The following is a 22,079-nucleotide window of genomic DNA, read 5'->3' on the forward strand; positions in this document are numbered from 1 at the left end:
TCAGTGGGGCAGAAGTTTACCTCTCACAGACAGACCCTCAGACAGTTCTGGGCTTCCAAGTTCTTCATTCAACTTTGACTTTCTTTATATATTTTTTTACATCACTAAACTCTCTAAACAAATACAGTGTGTAAACGAAGCAAATTCTTTACACTCTAAAAAACGATAGTTGTAGATAGTTGGCAAGCTTATAACTCATACTTTTAAGGTGGTTCAGTTACTTTATGTTTTTATAGCCTAATTGTTTCTGAGTTAGCTGGCTAACTAGCTTGTCTCAGTCTGGATGCAGACAGTTCCTTTAACATTATAACATTAACATTATATTGAAAATGTTCATCCAAGTTTAGGCTATCCATTTTACTCCACTTACACTGTGTTAACGTTATGCCTATGTCCCCTACTGCACAGATACTAGCGGCTGCATGGCCCTGAGAGTCCTTCTCCCACCACCAGTGTACTGAATGCAGGTAGCTACATATTGAAATGAAAGCAGTGTCTCAAATGTTCATCCAAGTTTATCCATTTTGGCTGTCCCCTAGATGCTTGTTATGTCTTTGTCCCCCAGATACTAAAGACGACATGATCCTGAAAGTGTTTTCCCACCACCAGTTTAACGAGTTGGAAAGAAGACTGCCCGCCCAAGAGACGCACAAATATCATACCCCCCAAAAATGCTAAACTCCCATGGGATTTTAATGGTGAGAGGTTAGCATGTCTTGGGGGATGATATTTGTGCATCTGTAACTTTCTCAATCATCATTATTAACAATTTATATAGGATTATCCTAATCATGGAAGCATTCACAATAATGTAGAAGTGTTTAGAAACATATTATATTCTTATTTGCAATAATAGTGACTCCAAAATGACAAGACATTATTTAACATTATTCTCTAATGGGCACAAAATAATCTGAAACACAACTAAAACAAACAGCAAATGCATCCAACAAATCTCTTGATGTAGTCATTGCGTGCTATGAATATGGGACCAAATACTTTAATACACATAAGTGAATTTGTCCCAATACTTTTGCTCCCGTAAAATGGGGGCACTATGTACAAAAGAGTGCTGTAATTTCTAAACAGTTCACCCAATATGCACTTTAAACTCATAGTCATTGTTTGATTTCAAATCCAAACTTTTATGGAGCCAAAAGAAGAAAAAATGCTTCACTGTCCCAATAATTAAGGAGGACACTGTATATCATTAATTTAAAGTCCAAAAACAGATGTAGCAATGAAGTATTATAGCCTTAAAAGGTCCAGACATTTAAGATCGACTGTGTGTCGACTGTGTCTGGGCTTTGATAAAGACAAAGGTTAGTGTGGGCCAGTAGTGATCGGAAAGCAGGATGTTTGAGACGGATGGGCAGGGAAGAGGAGAGACACAGAGGAGATACCTGAGATGCTCGCTGTCTGTCTGTTCCCCCCCCCCCCACTGAAGTCAGCCTCCCTTACCCAAGGCTTAACGAGTCCAGAGAGCGGCAGGACATGCTGTGATTGACAGAGCAATTACTGCTAACATAGGCCCTGATGGAGCTGGAGACATTTCCAAATAGAATTTCACTATTTTGTTGCATCAGACGCATACAGGAAGGATTTTGTACAGAAGTGAAATCCCTGACTGACTGAAAACAGAGCACCGCTGCTTGTGGAGAACTTCTGTGTTTGTGTTTTTCTCCTATGACAAAAAAACATGTAGGCTACCCTGTCCAAGGTTGGCCTCCTCTAACTTTTGTCACTGTTTTGTTATACTTCTCCTTTTTCCAACTCTTAATTTGTTTGCTCAGTTAGAGGGCTGTCTATTTTTACTTGAAAGTCTGTTAGCTGCTTGAAAAACTGAATTGCTAATTACAGCTCACAGAATTCTGGAGTCGAATAGAATGATCTATAAATCATATAAGTTTGAATTCAAAACACAAAACCCTGTCTAAAAGTTATTTCGGCATTGTGGCGGATCTATGCTGCTTTTTCACTAACTTCAACTTAGAGGTCTGCGCAGGACTGATTTTTTATCAGTCCCGGTGGGAGGTTGCAGCTTTTCACACCACAACTGCTCTCCGCCCACTTTCGCCACCAGCTCCAGCTGGCTTTCTGTCCAACTCCCACCCTCAAGAACTGGTCCCAAACCGCAGTCCAGCAATGTTATTTTAGGCATATGACGCAGCTTGCCAGCTATGGTCCCAGCAATTTTGCACCCTATAGGCAATATCAAAATGCACACTACATTTTGTATCGCACATCGTGTATTATAATATTTTAACTGAGCCTTTTCCTTTTCAATGATGATCACATTTATTGATTGCACCTCGACTCAAGTTGGTTGATCGCCCTCCACTTCTTTCCATGATCAATATTTATTTACATACACTGTAGTAAACTATAGCCTAATAATATATGAGTTAATTTCCTTGGAAAGATTACTGCCAAGTGATTCTCTTCCCATGCATAGGCAGCCTACTCTGTTTCATTGTGACCACACACACTGAGTATACAAACACTTGGAAAAACTTCCTAATATTGGAGTTGCACCCTCTTTTGCCCTCAGAACAGCTTCAATTCATCAGGCGTTCCACAGGGATTTTGGCCCATGTTAACTCCAATACTTCCCACATTTGTGTCAAGTTGGCTGGATGTCCTTTTGGTGATGAACCATTCTTGATACACGCGGGAAATTGTTGAGAGTGAAAAGTTATTGACACAAACTGGTGCGCCTCGCACCTACTACCATACCCCATTCAAAGGCACTTAAACATTTTGTATTGCCCATTCACCCGCTGAATGGTACGCATACATAATCCATGTCTCAATTGCCTCAATGGAAAGAGCAGGTGTCTCAATGGAATGTAAACTCATCTGCATGCCCAACTAGGAGAGGAGAGGTAGGCTACCGAACTTGAAGCAAGGAATGCTGAGTGTGTGAAAATGCGACAAAGTGCTGATTTTAATACAATAGGAAGGATACAAAGCAGAAAGACGACTGTATCCAAATAATCAGCAGAACCCAAAAATATTTTCACCTCAAAGTTGTCTGTCTGACCGCTCCTGCTTGCAACTAGAAAAATGTCGACCACGCGCAATGATCTCGGTCTGGACGCAGGTCCGTGTCCAGACCACGCTCCTTCTCTTCCCCTCAACCTGGAAGTTCCCAACAGCATATGTGGGTTGAGCCACTCTGCCATTCAGCATGCTCCCAACTAGAAAAAGTCTGGATACCAAATGCTGAATTACATGACAAATTCACAAATGTTTTAAATTTGCTTTGGAGAAAAAAGAATGAGCGAAGATTTACGAAGCAATCAGACTAACAAATAAGTGAACACAGGGGAGCCAGTTGAACATAGCATTGTTAAGAAGGTCAACACCTTGGAAAGAAAATCAGAGGAAAGTACAGTACTGTACCAGTCAAAAGTTTGGACACACCTACTCATTCAATGGTTTTTCTTTATTTTTACTATTTTCTACATTGTAGAAAAATAGTGAAGACAAACCAACTATGAAATAAAACATATGGAATCATGTAGTAATCAAAAAAGTATTAAACAAATCAAAATACAGTTGAAGTCGGAAGTTTACATACACATTCCTGACATTTAAACAAAGTAAAAATCCCATGTGAAATGCCAGAATAATAGTAGAGAGAATTATTTATTTCAGTTTGTATTTCTTTCATCACATTCCCAGTGGGACAGAAGTTTACATACACTCAATTAGAATTTGGTAGCATTGCCTTTAAATTGTTTAACTTGGGTCAAACATTTCGGGTAGCCTTCCACAAGCTTTCCACAATAAGTTAGGTGAATTTTGGCCCATTCCTACAGACAGAGCTGGTGTAACTGAGTCAGATTTGTAGGCCTCCTTGCTCGCACACGCTTTTTCAGTTCTGCACACACATTTTCTATGGAATTGAGGTCAGGGCATTTTGATGGCCACTCAAATACCTTGACTTTGTTGTCCTTTGGAAGTATGCTTGGGGTCATTGTCCATTTGGAAGACCCATTTGCGACCAAGCTTTAACTTCCTGACTGACGTCTTGAGATGTTGCTTCAATGTATCCACATCATCTTCCTACCTCATGATGCCATCTATTTTGTGAAGTGCACCAGTCCCTCCTGCAGCTAAGCACCCTCACAACATGATGCTGCCACCCCCGTGCTTCACCGTTGGGATGGTGTTCTTCGGCTTGCAAGCACCCCCCTTTTTTCCTCCAAACATAACAATTGTCATTATGACCAAACAGTTACATTTTTCAGACCAGAGGACATTTCCCCAAAAAGTACGATCTTTGTCCCCATGTGCAGTTGCAGACAATAGTCTGGCTTTTTTATGGCGGTTTTGGAGCAGTGGCTTCTTCCTTGCTGAGCGGCCTTTCAGGTTATGTCGATATAGGACTCGTTTTACTGTGGATATAGATACTTTTGTCCCTGTTTCCTCCAGCATCTTCACAAGGTCCTTTGCTGTTGTTCTGGGATTGATTTCACACCAAAGTTCGCTCATCTCTAGGAGACAGAACGTGTCTCCTTCCTGAGCAGTGTGACGGCTGCGTGGTCCCAAGTACTTGCGTACTATTGTTTGTACAGATGAACGTGGTACCTTCAGGCGTTTGGAAATTGCTCCCAAGGATGAACCAGACTTGTGGAGGTCTATAATTTTTTTTTTCTGAGGTCTTGGCTGTTTTCTTTTGATTTTCCCATGATGTCAAGCAAAGAAGCACAGAGTTTGAAGGTAGGCCATGAAATACATCCACAGGTACACCTCCAATTGACTCAAATGATGTCAATTAACCTATCAGAAGCTTCTAAAACCATGACATCCTTTTTTGGAATTTTCCAAGCTGTTTAAAGGCACAGTCAACTTAGTGTATGTAAAGTTCTGACTCACTGGAATTGTGATACAGTGAATTATAAGTGAAATAATCTTTCTGTAAACAATTGTTGTAAAAATTACTTGTGTCATACACCATGTCGATGTCCTAACCGACTTGCCAAAACTATAGTTTGTTAACAAGAAATTTGTGGAGTGGTTGAAAAACGAGTTTTAATGACTCCAACCTAAGTGTATGTAAACTTCTGACTTCAACTGTATATTTCATAGTAGCCACCCTTTGTCTTGATGACGGCTTTGCACACTCTTGGCATTCTCTCAACCAGCTTCATGAGGTGGTCACCTGGAATGCATTTCAATTAACAGGTGTGCCTTGTTAAAAGTTCATTTGTGGAATTTCTTTCCCTCTTAATGCATTTAAGCCAATCAGTTGTGTTGTGACAAGGTAGGGGTGGTATACAGAAGATAGCTGGATCACGAGGTGGGGGTGGAAGGGTGTCGTGGGGCTGGGTGTATCTGCCAGACATGCTGAGGCACAGGGCTGAAGTGGGAAACAGGGTTATGTGATCAAGTGTGCCCATTCAACAGGAGCATTGACATCTGTCATAAGGCGATCAAGGGCAGCCATCGAAACGCCAGGTAACTTCCACAGGAAACTGTCAACATCTGCCAACCCCTGGTCACAGGCTAAATGGGGAAAACATTAGAATGAGATGCCATAGAACAACAATAAACTACATCGTATCTCACAGCCAGATTCACACTTTTTACACTCCATGTTACCTAAGGGCTGTTCAGATTAGTTGAGATACACTTTCTCTGTGCTCTGTTCAAATGCTTTGTGTTCAAATGTTTTTGATCTTGACCTGCTGGGAGAAACTATGCCAAATCCTTTGAAATCATAAAATATAACTTGCTGTGAAGTAAAATAAAACATTATTTTCTACATTGTTCTGAGAGAAAAAGTGGATACCTGTAAATATGTTCTACAAGATGTGTTAAGGAATACAAAGGGGAATAGATAGAGTTGGTCATTGGGGACTGCTTTTGGCTATTGATGTCAGTGTTAGAATATTGCCCAGAATTCAAGCCCTTCCTAACTGTATTTTCAAAGACTGGGCCTGTTTGTGGCTATATGCAGAAATGCAATGACCCTGTGCCATTTATGAAAGGGAATTATCCAACTGAGAACAATTCTGCCTACATTATGTCACACTGCCCTTATTTTTTTTGACATTTCAATTGTTTTGTCAATTAGCAGAAACACGTATCCAGAGAAATTTACAGGAGCATTTAGGGTTAAGTGCCTTGCTCAAGGGAACATTGGCAGATTTTTCACCTAGTCAGCATCGGGATGCGAACCAGCGGTCTTTCGGTTACTGGCCCAGCGCTCTTTACCGCTAGGCTACCTGCCACACATCAAAGGACTGCATGGGGAGGCCTAATCAAACCCCTGCCACATGCAACGCCTGCACCCACTACCACAACCCAGTCCAAAAAAGGGAAAGACAATGTTTAATATTCTACTGAACCTGTATTGTTTCTGGAGGATCCCTGACTGAATAGCAAGGGTTTTCTATGCAATTACAGAGGTGTGACGAACGGCCAGAGGGCCCTGATTTACGCACTTTATTGCTGTGTGTGAGCAAGAAGGTGTCCTTTATTAAAGTTTGTGTGAAACTGAGTGAACTCTGGTCAAGATACACCAGGCTACTGGCATTACATTAATATTCACCAGGATACTGGCATTACACAAATATTCACCAGGATACTGGCATTACACAAATATTCACCAGGCTACTGGCATTACACAAATATTCACCAGGCTACTGGCATTACATAAATATTCACCAGGCTACTGGCATTACATAAATATTCACCAGGCTACTGGCATTACATAAATATTCACCAGGCTACTGGCATTACATAAATATTCACCAGGCTACTGGCATTACATAAATATTCACCAGGCTACTGGCATTACATAAATATTCACCAGGCTACTGGCATTACATAAATATTCACCAGGCTACTGGCATTACACAAATATTCACCAGGCTACTGGCATTACACAAATATTCACCAGGCTACTAGCAGTACATACATATTCACCAGGCTACTGACATTACACATCTGGCTAAAAGATTACTGTAGCTCTGCTGGAATCACTTTCATAGATAACTTTGATGCCTTCTGGAAACAGAATGAGTCCATCCAAATCATCTTGGCTCCTGGACTCCATCCACGCCTTTCAAGGCTGCATTGAAACAATGACATATCAATGACCAGCTCAGTTAATCCCTACCATTGTGACAATGAGTCATCATAATGCTGCATCAAATGTACATTATCCTAGGGGCGTTGGCAGACACAATGTAAGTAACTTAATTTATGTCCCCCTAATTTCCCTGAATTGTTGATCCTACAGCTATTGTATGCAGTAATCACAGTAATCATGAGCCTATGAACCAGAGTTACACTGTTAGCACTGAGGCGGTGCCCTAGTAGGAAGACCATCAGCTCCAAAATAAATAACATGAGCAAGTCTAATTCTGATAAACTTTCCATTAAAGCATTAAAAACTGTCACACACTGATCAGTTTCACCTGTCCTCGTTATTGTCTCAACCCCCTCCAGGTGATGCTTGTTTTCCCCAGTATATTTATCCATGTGTTTCCTGTCTCTCTGTGCCAGTTCCTGTTTCCAAGTCAACCAGCGTTTTTCCCATTCTCCTGCTTTTTGCATCTCCTTTTTCTAGTCCTCCCCGTTTTGACCCTTGCTTGTTTCTGGACTTTGTACCCGCCTGCCTGACCAGTCTCCCTGCCTTGACCACGAGCCTGCCTGCCTGCCACTCTGTACCTCCTGGACTCTGATCTGGTTTTGAACTTTTTGCCTGTCCACGACCATTCTCTTGCCTACCCCTTTGGATTAATAAACATTGTAAGACTCCAACCATCTGCCTCCTGTGTCTGCATTTGGGTCTCGCCTTGTGGACAAGCAACCCAGAAAAGTGCTAAAAATAAACCATATTAACATATGCAGCCTGAGAAACAAGGTCCATGAAGTCAATAACTTGCTTGTAACAGATGACATTCATATTCTGAAACTTACTTAGATAATACCTTTGGTGATACAGTGGTAGCAATACATGGTTATAACATCTACTGAAAAGACAGACATGCCAACGGGGGCGGTGTTGTGGTCTATATTCAGAACCACATTCCTGCAAAGCTTAGAGACGATCTCCTGTTAAATACTGTTGAAGTAATATGGTATAGGTTCACCTGCCTCACCTTAAGCCCATTCTTGTGGGAAGCTGCTATAGACCACCAAGTGCTAACAGTCAGTATCTGGATAATATGTGTGAAATGCTTGATAATGTATGTGATGTCAACAGTGTTTCTTCTGTAAGATTTAAATATTGACTGGCTTTCATCAAGCTGCCCACTCAAGAAAAAACGTCAAACTATTACCAGTGCCTAAAACCTGGTTCAGGTTGTCAGTCAACCTACTAGGGTAGTTATAAATAGCACAGGAATGAAATCATCAACGTGTATTGATAACATCTTTACTAATGCTGCAGAAATGTGCTTTAAAGTAGTATCCAAATCCATTTGATGTAGTGATCACAATATAGTCGCCATATCTAGGAAAACTAGAAAAACGTTTTGTAATGATTCATATGTTGATGATGTAAAGAATATTTGTTGGTCTGTAGTGTGTAATGAGGAGCAACCAGACACTGCACTTGACACATTTATGAAATTGCTTATTCCAGTTACTAATAAGCATGCACCCATTAAGAAAATGACTGTAAAAACTGTTAAATCCCCTTGGATTGATGAGGAATCGAACAATTGTATGGTGGAGAGGGATGAGGCAAAAGGTAAGACAAATACGTTTGGCAGCCCAGCTGATTGGTAAATGTACTGCAAATTAAGATATCATGTGACTAAACTAAATAAAAATAAACTATACTATGAAACAAAAATAAAATATAAAGAATGCCAGTAAAAAGCTTTGGAGCACATTACATTTTGGGGAAAAAGGAAAACTCGGCTCCATCATTCATTGAATCAGATGACTTGTTCATCACAAAACCTACTGATATTGCCAACTACTTTAATTACTTTTGATTGGCAAGACAAGCAGATTTAGGTATGACATGCCAGCAACAAATGCTGACACTATACATCCAAGTATATCTGACCAAATTAGACAAGAATTGTACTTTTGAATTCCATAAAGTCCGTGTGGAAAACATTGTTGTCTTTCAATGACAAGCAACCAGGATCTGACAATCTGGATGGAAAATTGCTAAGGATAATGGCGGACGATATTGCCACATCTTCAATTTAAGCCTACTAGAAAGTGTGTGCCCTCAGGCCTGGAGGGAAGCTAAAGTCATTCCGCTACCCAAGAATAGCAAAGCCCCCCGACCAATCAGCCTGTTACCAATTTTTCAATCAGCCTGTTACCAACAACTAGTAAACGTCTGGGAAAAAATGGTGTTTGACCAGATACAATGCTATTTCACAGTAAACAAATTGACAACAAACTTTCAGCACGCTTATAGGAAAGGACACTCAACAAGCATAACACTTACAGAAATTACTGATGATTGGCTGAGAGAAATTGATGATGAAATGATTGTGGGGGCTGTCTTGTTAGGCTTCAGTGCAGCTTTTGACATTAACAATCATAGTCTGCTGCTGGAAAAACATATGTGTTATGGCTTTACACCCCCTGTTATAATATGGATAAAGAGTTACTTGTCTGTAACGTATACTCCCTCTCCAGCCTCTAGGTCATCAGGCTGCTAATTATCCAGCACACCTGCCACCATCGTCTCGCACACCTGCGCCTACTGACACTCACCTGGACTTCATCACCTCCTTGATTATCTTTCCTATATCTGTCACTCCCCTTGGTTCTTTCCTCAGGTGTTATTGACTCTGTTTTCATGTCGGTGCTTTGTTTGTGTTTTGTGTTCATTGTTTCTTTTATTTATTAAAACACTCACGCCCTGAACTTGCTTCCCGACACTCAGTGTTACATTGTCTAACAGAACACAGAGGGTGTTCTTTAATGGAAGTCTCTCAAACATAATCCAGGTACAATCAGGAATTCCACAGGGTAGCTGTTTAGGCCCTTTACTTTTTTCAATTTTAACTAACATGCCACTGGCTTTGAGTAAAGCTAGTGTGTCTATGTATGAGGATGACTCAACACTATGCACGTCAGCTACTACAGCAACTGAAATGACTGCAACACTTAACAAAGACCTGCAGTTAGTTTCGGAATGGGTAGCAATGAATAAGTTAGTCCTAAATATTTTGGGACAAGTCATTCACTAAACCCTAAACCTCTACATCTCATAATGAATCATGTGGAAATTGAGCAAGTTGAGGTAACTAAACTGCTTGGAGTAACCCTGGTTTGTAAACTGTCATGGTCAAAACATTGATACAACAGTAGCTAAGATGGGGAGAAGTCTGTCCATAATAAAGCGCTGCTCTGCCTTCTTAACACTATCAACAAGGCAGCTCCTACAGGCCCTAGTTTTGTTGCAACTTAACTACTTGCAGTGGGCTCGGGGCAGCACAGCTGGCCCTTAAAAGTACACAGAGCTAACATGAATGGCAAGCATGTCAATCGCTCGTGGCTCAAAGTGGAAGAGCGATTGACTTCATCATTACTTGTTATTGTAAGAGGTGTTGACAAGCTGTATGTACCGAGCTGTCTGTTTAAAATACTTGCACACAGCTCAAACACCTATGAATATCCCATAAGACATACCACCAGAGGTCTCTTCAAGGTCCCCAAGTCCAGAACAGACTATTGGAGGTGCACAGTATTTCATAGGGCCATGACTACATGAAACTCTTCCACATCGGGTAACTGATGCAAGTAGTAGAATCAGATTTCAAAAACTGGTAAAAATACACGTTATGGAACAACAGGGACTGTGAAGAGACACACACAAAGGTACAGACACATGCATACGCATACATTGTGATAATGTTGTATGGTGGTATTAATCATTTTCTATTGTAAATATGTAGTGGTGTATAATAATAATGTTATGATGTCCTGTTTTATCTTTTGTTTTATATGTAATGTAGGTGCTTTAATATGTTTTGACCCCAGGAAGAGTAGCTGCTGCCTTGGATTAATACAAAGTTGGGAGGCGACTAATAGGCTACAGTAAACATCTGCTGTCACTCTTAATAGTAGGGCATACAGTATATCAACAAATTAGGTGGTGATACTGTTGATATTTTGAATCGCAAAACTCTTGATTCAAGGTTGAATAAAGTTATTTACGTTGTCCTCAACAGGAGCTATTGGTTACCGTAAGCCTATTGGTTTTAAGCTATTTAATACTGCACTAATTGTTTAAAGCTTGTTTAATTGCTACATCCATTTTTGTACGTATAAATTATATACACGTTGATTCTTGAAGAATATAACGTATAGATGCATCATGCGTTTAGTTCAACTGTCGTACCCCAGCAGAACCCAAAATAAAAGCTTGTTTTACTCCGACGTTTGTAAACCAAGTAAATGTAAACAAACATATATATATAGCCTCAAAACACGGTTAAAATTATACTTTTGATATCATGGATGGTCAGTCCTTGCATCCATACCTCTCTGTCTATTAACTTGAGAGTGGTTCAAATTCTCAAGACCCATCCCACAGCTTTTTACCAAAACAGAGGCTGCTTTGTTATTGTTTCAATTTTCAATTAAGGATTGTAGTTATAACTCTGGTCATGTTTTAAGAAATTAAGCTTGTGTCACGGTGTATAATGACAGGAGACAGGCGCAGGAATACGTAATAGTTAAAAAAAAAAATCTACACCCAAAATAAAGTATGTCATGAAAACCACGGGGACGAAGCCCAAAACAAACACATAATTACAGGGTAACCCAAACAAAAGAGCCTCTAAATAATACACGGGACGAGACCTGTAATAACAAGTGCACAATAACATGTACAGTGAGGGGGAAAAGTATTTGATCCCCTGCTGATTTTGTACATTTGCTCACTGAAAGAAATGCTCAGTCTATAATTGTAATGGTAGGTTTATTTGAACAGTGAGAGACAGAATAACAACAAAAAAATCCAGAAAAACGCATGTCAAAAATGTTATAAATTGATTTGCATTTTAATGAGGGAAATAAGTATTTGACCCCTCTGCAAAACATGACTTAGTACTTGGTGGCAAAACCCTTGTTGGCAATCACAAAGGTCAAACGTTTCTTGTAGTTGACCACCAGGTTTGCACACATCGCAGGAGGGATTTTGTCCCACTCCTCTTTGCAGATCTTGAAGTCATTAAGGTTTTGAGGCTGACATTTGGCAACTCGAACCTTCAGCTCCCTCCACAGATTTTCTATGGGATTAAGGTCTTGAGACTGGCTAGGCCACTCCAGGACCATAATGTGCTTCTTCTTGAGCCACTCCTCTGTTGCCTTGGCCGTGTGTTTTGGGTCATTGTCATGCTGGAATACTCATCCACGACCCATTTTCAATGCTCTGGCTGAGGGAAGGAAGTTCTCACCCAAGATTTGATGGTACATGGCCCCGTCCATCGTCCCTTTGATGCGGTGAAGTTGTCCTGTCCCCTTAGCAGAAAAACACCCCCAAAGCATAATGTTTCCACCTCCATGTATGACGGTGGGTAATGGGGTTCTTGGGGTCATAGGCAGCATCCCTCCTCCTCTAAACACGGCGAGTTGAGTTGATGCCAAAGAGCTCCATTTTAGTCTCATCTGACCACAAAACTTTCACCCAGTTGTCCTCTGAATCATTCATATATTCATTGGCAAACTTCAGACGGGCATGTATATGTGCTTTCTTGAGCAGGGGGACCTTGCGGGTGCTCCAGGATTTCAGTCCTTCACGGCGTAGTGTGTTACCAATTGTTTCTTGGTGACTATGATCCCAGCTGCCTTGAGATAATTGACAAGATCCTCCCGTGTAGTTCTGGGCTGATTCCTCACCGTTCTCATTATCATTGCAACTCCACGAGGTGAGATCTTGCATGGAGCCCCAGAACGAGAGAGATTGACAGTTCTTCCATTTGCGAATAATCGCAGCAACTGTTGTCACCTTCTCACCAAGCTGCTTGGCGATGGTCTTGTAGCCCATTCCAGCCTTGTGTAGGTCTACAATCTTGTCCCTGACATCCTTGGAGAGCTCTTTGGTCTTGGCCATGGTGGAGAGTTTGGAATCTGATTGATTGATTGCTTCTGTGGACAGGGGTCTTTTATACAGGTAACAAACTGAGATTGGGAGCACTTCCTTTAAGAGTGTGCTCCTAATCTCAGCTCGTTACCTGTATAAAAGACACCTGGGAGCCAGAAATCTTTCTGATTGAGAGAGGGTCAAATACTTATTTCCCTCATTAAAATGCAAATCAATTTACAACATTTTTGACATGAGTTTTTCAGGATTTTTTTGTTGTTATTCTGTCTCTCACTGTTCAAATAAACCTACCATTAAAATTATAGACTGATAATTTCTTTGTCAGTGGGCAAACGTACAAAATCAGCAGGGGATCAAATACTTTTTTCCCTCACTGTAGCACAAAAACCGATACAACAGAGCACAGGTACTCACAAGACCAATGGACGTGGGACAATAATCGTCAAGGACAATGGGGAACAGGGCACATATATACACAGACTAATCAGGGGGAATGGGAACCAGGTGTGCGTAATGAGACAAGACAGTCCGGGGTTGGTGGTAATAATAATCAATAATGCCTAGAAGGCCGGTGACGTAGACCTCCATAGCTGGTGAACGGAATGAGCAGCAGTTCCGGGGGGGATCCATGACATCTTGTGGATAAATATTTAAGGGACAGGCACAGCATGAGTACCTCATTATTCTAATACCTTGTTTAAACACATCTTTCAGTAAAACTGTAGAAAGGGATCCTCAGTGGGTTTTTTAAAGACTTCTGAAGGAATGAATAAAACTCTGTGAGCTTACTAAGACCGAACATGGCATTGTTTGTTTGGCCACATGTGGTCTAGATGCTTTTAACAGCTCCTCCATTTGCTTTCCACTATGACAACAAAGCATCTTCTTTTGACAGTCACAGATATGGAATAAATCAAGCAAATTGCAAAGAATTTTAACTACCTGATCAATGCAGGATGGGATAAAGAAGAAAAAGAGAACCAGAGAAGAGAGAGAGGGTGACAGACAGGGAGAAAATAGAGAATAGATTGCTTTTGCTGTATTTATCAGTAGAAAAGTCTCTTTTAACCCAAAAGTTGAAGTCTATCTCTCCGCAGGAGCAGTTCTTCCTGGGGCCCCTCATTGCGCTGCTGGGGGCTAGGTTGTGTTCCCCTGTGAGAGACAGCATTCCGATTAGAGCCCATTGCCAAGTGCAGGGATCCATCGTGAGCCTGAAGGTGTAGTAATTAGAGGAGAAAAAGCACTGGATTTACACTGTGTTACAGCAAGCAGGTTATGCCAGGTAATAAATGCTAGCGTTGAGGGAGCTGACATACCTGGAGCACCACGTGAGCTGCTGGTCCATTCTGACACCGTCCATCAGTATTAGTTGGATCAGAATGGCGGAGAGATGGGGAGATGTCAGCCGATGTAATGTTTAAGAGCCAGTGAGTTAATGTATTGTGAAAGCCCCTCGGTCATTGTTATCCAAATGGGACTTTTTATTAGAAGCCCTCTCACTTCTTGATATATCTCCCAAGTGAACTTCACTGCTTCCACAAGTGGATCAAAGCCAATGTACAGCTCATGCGTGGGTGTTTGGAGTCAGCCTGCTCTCAACAGGTCTGTGGGCTTTTTAAAATTCTGCTCATCCACTCTCGAGCTGAATGATGAAGAGCTTGAAGACAATTGAACTGTCCGACTTCTGATCTCTCTGGTTTCCTTCGAGGAATATGGGTTTTCCCTGGGAGGGGGCAGGCTCAAGCTAGGACATAACTCATCTCTTTGCAGTGTGATTCTCTGATTTTACCATTGCAAAACTATCCACCACCAGCCCTAGCAGCAGAAAATCACATATTTTCTAGGACCGAGGTACTTATCTTGGAGCCAAAGCACAGAGATAGAATCTGGCTGAATATTTTAATTCACAGGCAATAAAGAGGTAGGTAAAAAAAAAAAAAAAGTAAAAAACCTAGGTGTTATTTTAGATTCTGAACTCAAATTTGAATCACACAATAGGAATGTGACCAAAATAGATTTTTAAAACCTGAGGAACATTGCCAAGGTGCGGCTGTTTCTTTCTCAGGCTGATACAGAGAGACTTATTCATGCTTTTATTACAAGCTGGCTTGACTTCTGTAACGCTCCCCTGTCTGGTCTATCCAAGAAAGCCATTGGTCAACTGCAAAACATACAGAATACTGCAGCATGGGTACTGACCAAGGCCAGATGTAGAGCACACATTACACTGGTTTTAAAGTCTCTGCACTGGCTGCCTGTGAGTTTTAGAATTCATTTTAAGATTATTCTATCGGTTTTTAAATCAATTCACGATTGTGCACCTCAATACATGTCAGACATGCTTTTAAGTTATGTACCCAGTACGTCCCTCAGGTCCTCTGGCACTGGTCTTTTAACTATCTAAAAGCCTAGGACCAAGAGGCATGGAGAGGCAGCCTTTAGTTATTATGCCCCCATTCTCTGGAATAGCCTGCCAGACAACCTGAGGGGTGGGCATAGATATATGTGGACATAGATATCTTACTCACCTTTTTAGTCGTTCTGTGTTTATTGTTGTTCTTTAATTTTTTTATACTCTTATGTTTGTTGTGTAGTTAATATTTACGTTTTTATTTTCATTGTTTTTAATAGTTTTGATGGCTGCCCTTGATCGGCTTATGACAGAGGCTCCTGTTGAATGGGCACACTTGATCACGTAACCCTGTTTCCCACGTCAGCCCTGTGCCTCGGCATGTCTGGCAGATGCACCCAGCCCCACGACACCCTCCCGCCCCCACCTCTGCATCCACCATTCTATGACTATTACCGATGACAGCAATCACGTAAACAACCAACGGTTCATATGCAAATTGTACCAGAAACATCAGTTTTGGAATTCTAATGCATAATTCATACAGAGAGTATGTGGTATGCTTAAAAAAAAGTTCAGGTGCTGCAATGTATGACTATTACAATGGCCATCGCAGAGATAGGCCTTCTAGCAGTCCTCAAACATGTATGTGAATGGTATCAATTAGAGTTGGGCGATATGGACAAAATCCATATTGCAAATGCTTTTTTTTTTTTTTTTTTTTTTGCAATTAAAACTTAGCACGCACGAACAACACACACACACACACACACACACACACACACACACACACACACACACACACACACACACACACACACATTCTATTCGACTAAGACATTATTCTTATCTTGTATTATTTCTTATGGTTGTTGCATTGTGGAAAAGGAACCTGCAAGTAAGCTTTTAGTTGGACGGTGTATACAATGTGTATCCCGTACAAATGTATAAAAACTTGAAACTTGAAATGACAATAAATTATTTTGGGTGCCAGAGCCCGGCGATATGGACAAAAAGTTATCACGATAACAATTTTTCTCAATAACAACAAACAACGATAAAGTACAATTACTTTACATTCGCAGCAGGCTCTAGACAATTTTCTTCCAGTGCCAAGACAACTGAGATGGTAGCCTATGATTCACAAATTATGCTACTGTACTTCATGTAACTGTCACACCCACCAGGGACATTCTGGACCAAGGCCTCATCGAAGGATTTCCAATGCCGACACTCCGGTCAACCAGGTAGGAAGCCAGGTGGTGCCCCTAGAGAGGGGCGGTACTGTCACACCCTGATCTGTTTCACCTGTCTTTGTGATTGTCTCCACCCCCCTCCAGGTGTTGCCCATCTTCCCCATTATCCCCTGTGTATTTATACCTGTGTTCTCTGTTTGTCTGTTGCCAGTTCATTTCGTTTGTCAAGCCTCCCAGCGTTTTCCCCTTGCTCCTGTCTTTTTCTAGTTCCTGTTTTTGACCATTCTGCCTGCCCTGACCCTGAGCCTGCCTGCCGTTCTGTACCTTGTCACACCACCCTGGATTATTGACCTCTGCCTGCCCTGACCCTGTGCCCACCTTCACCCCAGTCTGAGTTCCTGAGCGCTATGGAGCAGGTTTTCATCAAGGATCTCTCTGTACTTTGCTCCATTCATCTTCGCCTTGATCCTGACTAGTCTCCCAGTCCCTGCCACTGAAAAACATCCCCACAGCATGATGCTGCCACCACCATGCTTCAACGTAGGAATGGTGCCAGGTTTCCTCCAGATGTGACGGTTGGCATTCAGGCCAAAGAGTTCAATATTGACTTCATCAGACCAGAGAATCTTGTTTCTCATGGTCTGAGAGTCCTTTAGGTGCCTTTTGGCAAACTCCAAGCGGGCTGTCATGTGCTTTTTACTAAGGAGTGGCTTCCATCTGGCCACTCTACCATAAAATCAAATCAAATGTTATTGGTCACATACACATGGTTAGCAGATGTTAATGTGAGTGTAGCGAAATGCTTGTGTTTCTAGTTCTGACTATGCAATAATATCTAACAAGTAATCTGACAAATTCACAACAACTACCTTATACACACAAATACACACGAATGTAAAGGGATGAATAGAATATCTACATATAAATATATGGATGAGCTATAGCGTGCGGCATAGGCAAGATGCAGTAGATGGTATAGAATACAGTATATACATATGAGATGAGTAATGTAGGATATGTAAACATTATTCAAGTGGTGTTATTTAAAGTGACTAGTGATACCTTTATTAGGTCCATTTATTTAAGTGGCCAGAGATTTGAGTCTGTATGTTGGCAGCAGCCTCTCAATGTTAGTGGTGGCTGTTTAACAGTCTGATGGCCTTGAGATAGAAGCTGTTTTTCAGTCTTTGGGTCCTAGCTTTGATGCACCTGTACTGACCTCGCCTTCTGGATGATAGCGATGGTGAATAGGCAGTGGCTGGGGTGGTTGTTGTCCTTGATGATCTTTTTTGCCTTCCTGTGTCATCGGGTGCTGTAGGTGTCCAAAAAGGCCTGATTGGTGGAGTGCTGCAGAGATGGTTCCCCTATCTCCACAGAGGAACTCTACAGCTCTATCAGATTGACCATCGGGTTCTTGATCACCTCCCGGACCAAGGCCCTTCTCCCCGATTGCCAGCTCTAGGAAGAGTCTTGGTGGTTCCAAACTTCTTCCAATTAAGAATGATGGAGGCCACTGTGTTCTCTGGGACCTTCAATGCTGCAGATACTTTTTGGTACCCTTCCCCAGATCTGTGCATCGATACAATCTCTGACCACCTACGGACAATTCCTTTGACCTCATGGCTTGTTATTTGCTCTGACATGCACTGTCAACTGTGGGACCTTATATAGAGAGGTGTGTGCCTTTCCAAATCATGTCCAATCAATTGAATATACCACAGGTGGACAACAATCAAGTTGTAGAACCATCTCAAGGATTATCAATGGAAACAGGATGCACCTGAGCTCAATTTCAAGTCTCTTAAAAAAGGGTATGCATACTTATGTAAATAAGGTATTTCTGTTTTTATTGTTAATAAATTACAATACATTTCTAAAAACCTGTTTCTGCTTTGTCATTATGGGGTATTGTGTGTAGATTGATGAGGGAAAAACATTATTGAATACATTTTAGAGTAAAGCTGTAACGGGAAAAAGTCAAGGGTTCTGAATACCTTCCGAATGCACTGTTCCCGACTCTGACATTGCTCGTCCTGATATTTCTAAATTCCTTTCTTTACATTTTTGGGATTTGTGTGTATTGTTTTGTATTGTTAGGTATTACTGCACTGTTAATTGATCACTGAATTTTACGAGACCAATACAATTTGATTTGAAGTGGGTTAAAATCTTCCTAGAAGTCATAGAGGATGCACAGGGGCCATGTCAAAATGCTGCATTTTGGCACTTTATTGAATGTCCCATGTCGTCTATATATTAAAGGGCACTTCATTTAATATAAAAGGCTCATAAAATTCTATATTTCTGCACAATGTCTACACAAAATAGCATAAGGTCACAAAAGGCACTCATTTCATGGAACGACCCACAAATCAATGGATTTTAAAAGAATGATGCAAAACTATACATGATCACAGATAAAGTAACATGTTGAGTTAGAGATGAATAGGTACATTATGACTAAGCAGGTCTGTGGAAATACCTAATATAGCTGGTATTTGACACAGAGCAGTGTGACACAGAGTACAGTTTTCAGTTACAGGAGATTATGAAACCTACGTAGGTCCACGTCTACGACAAAGTGTTACATATGCAGCTGCTCTCGTCTCAGTTCTAATTATCTAATCAACATCCCTGTCACTGTCCCTCAAACTACCAGGCCATCGCTGTCATGGAAACAGAACATCTCTAGCAACATCTCCAATCTCACAACTTCAAACACCCTATTTTTAAGGTCTGGAAAACTAAAGATGCACAGGCTGAACAGATAGTTCCAGAGAAATTAGAGGACAACTAAATGATCCACAAGCAAGTAGTACTTTGGACAAATAGAACATCTACAAATCTACCCTCAAGTTCATTGGTATAGACGTGTTGAGTGAGATCAACAGCCCCTTTATGCACCTGTTAGATCACTCTGATTCTGACAGTTTTGCTGGATCTAGCTATCTGTTATGGCCTGAGGTTGACTACATGTAGGTTCTCCTATCATAATAAACATGAAGGTTTCAGGTTTCAAGTAAAACCTCAGTTAACATTTGGGTTTAAGCTTTCATCATAAAGATAGGACGCTAGGATGATAGGACGCTCCCTTCTAAGGACGTGTTTTTTGGTTTAGTTTTCTTTAAAGTGTGACTGTACCATTTAGGCCGGCTGGTGGACTTCACCACTGGAGACATGCCATCCCTGTACAGGCTCTTGGTCTTGCTGAAGTTGACAATGTTGAAAATCACCCTCTGAAAGAAAAATGTGAACATTGCATTAGCTTGGTAGAATTTGTGAACAAGAAAAAGGGGATGATAGGAACAGGTAGAAATATCAGCAATGGACTGAATGAGAAAAGGGGGAAAGTTCACGATGTCAACACAACACAGTCAATTGTATATAATGACTGATTATTATGCCTGAATAGAGATAAGAAAGTGTGCTTCAACGCATGATAGCACAACACACTATAAAGTAGAGATGAAAAGACATGTCTGTCAACAGATAGCGTGGTGAAACGGTGGCCTAGCAGATGAACATGCTGAAACAGGCAGGCTACCATGGGGCCAGCTTGGCTTTAAAACATGAATTCATGGCTAGGTGAGGGATATGTCCTGGGGTCCCACTCCTCCACCAGGATCCTGATTAGGATCAGGGGAGAGGTTTTAATAAATATATAAATAATGACAATAATATTATCATTGTACAGTAAATGAATCCTATTGATGGACCATATCAAATTACCAACTTAGTCCAGGTGGTGGAAGTGAACTGTGTGCTACTGAAATCCTATTACAAACCCCACTCCTCCTCCCCCTCCCTCCTTGCCATCACAGGAGCAGGGATTGTGGCAGGCTGATTCAGACTTAGGTAAAATGACATTTAACTGATGTTCTGACTGGCAGCAGGCTCCTGTACCGTGGAGATAAGACCATCGCTGCTGGCATTTCAATTAAACTTCACTGCCCTGCACATCTGTTGCCAGCCTACTTTCAGCTTTTCCTCAGGCAAATACATCCTCATTTTCTGACTTATATTGGTCCTCTTTCTTCTTTTTCACCAATTCAGATTGTCTTATTTAGTGGCTGTGTCTCATACCTGTAATCTATTTGTTAAGCTTCTTTAACTCCAAGGTGGAGCTCTATACTCCACCAAGGCAGGCAGGCTGCAACAGTCTCTGTTCTTCTGTTAAGACAAGGCAAAGTAGGTGTTTTGGCCACCACATAACGTCACCTGGTGGTCTGATTGTAATAGACCAATGACAATTCATCTTTGATTTCCATATCCCCTCCTACTATCCCGCCCGGTCAAATTGATGACATGCACAGGAGAGGTAGCTAGGGATTCACGGCCAAAAGCAAGAGAGATTGTGCAGTAGCTGGCTGTAAGGCAGCAATTGTTTCTTTGCACTGTCCTCTATCAGAACAATCACTTCGACTGATTTGACAAAAAATATATATGTTTGTAAACACCTGAATGAATCGTGAATAACGATGAGTAAGAAAGTTACAGACACACAAATATCATATAACCTCTCACCATCACAATAATGTGAAGTTCGAATTTTTGGGGGGCTATGATATTGGTGCGTCTGTAACTATATTCACAATTCATTCAGGATTATTCGTAATCATGGTAGCATCCACAATAATGTAGAAGTGTTTTGAAACATATTATATATACAATACCAGTCCAAAGTGTGGACACACATACTCATTCAAGGGTTTTTCTTTATTTTTACTTTTTTCTGCATTGTAGAATAATAGTGAAGACCTCAAAACTATGAAATAACACATTTGGAATCATGTAGTAACCAAAAAATGTTAAACGAATCAAAATATATTTGAGATTTGAGATTCTTCAAAGTAGCCACCCTTTGCCTTGATGACAGCTTTGCACACTCTTGGCATTCTCTCAAACATCATGTTTTTCAAATTTTTGAAAAATTAAATCATTTATAGTTGATGTGTCTTGAGTCAATAATTATTCAACCCCATTGTTATAGCAAGCCTAAATAAGTTCAGGAGTCAAGGCTTGCTTAACAAGTTACGTAATAAGTTGCATGGACTCACTCTGTGTGCAATAATAAATAGTGTTAACATGATTTTTGAATGACTACCTCATCTCTGTACCCCACACATAAAATTATCTGTAAGGTCCCTCAGTTGAGTAGTGAATTTCAAACACAGATTCAACCATAAAGATCAGGGAGGTTTTTCCAAGTTATTAATTACACTTTGGATGGTTTATCAATACACAGTCACAACAAAGATACAGGCGTCCTTCCTAAATCAGTTGCCATGGAGGAAGGAAACAGCTCAGGGATTTCACCATGAGGCCATTTTATTTATATATTTTTTACATTTTTTATTTAACCTTTATTTAACTAGGCAAGCCAGTAAAAAACAAACTCTTATTTACAATTACGGCCTACACAGGCCAAATCCGGACGAAGCTGGGTCAATTGTGCGCCGCACTTTGGGACTCCCAATCACGGCCGGTT

At 40.9% G+C, this 22,079-nt stretch overlaps 1 protein-coding gene across 1 annotated transcript in view; it reads right to left on the reverse strand.

The window, feature by feature from the left end:
• LOC112246650 (cytosolic carboxypeptidase 6) overlaps positions 1–22,079 on the reverse strand; it is a 455,449-nt gene that overhangs the window by 225,514 nt on the left and 207,856 nt on the right. Inside the window, exon 4 of the mRNA XM_024415160.2 lies at positions 19,733–19,827. Coding sequence (XP_024270928.1) covers positions 19,733–19,827 — 95 coding nt within the window. The remainder of the gene's footprint in view (positions 1–19,732; positions 19,828–22,079) is intronic.

This window comes from Oncorhynchus tshawytscha, linkage group LG01, assembly GCF_018296145.1.
Source record: "Oncorhynchus tshawytscha isolate Ot180627B linkage group LG01, Otsh_v2.0, whole genome shotgun sequence".
Taxonomy (NCBI): domain Eukaryota; kingdom Metazoa; phylum Chordata; class Actinopteri; order Salmoniformes; family Salmonidae; genus Oncorhynchus; species Oncorhynchus tshawytscha.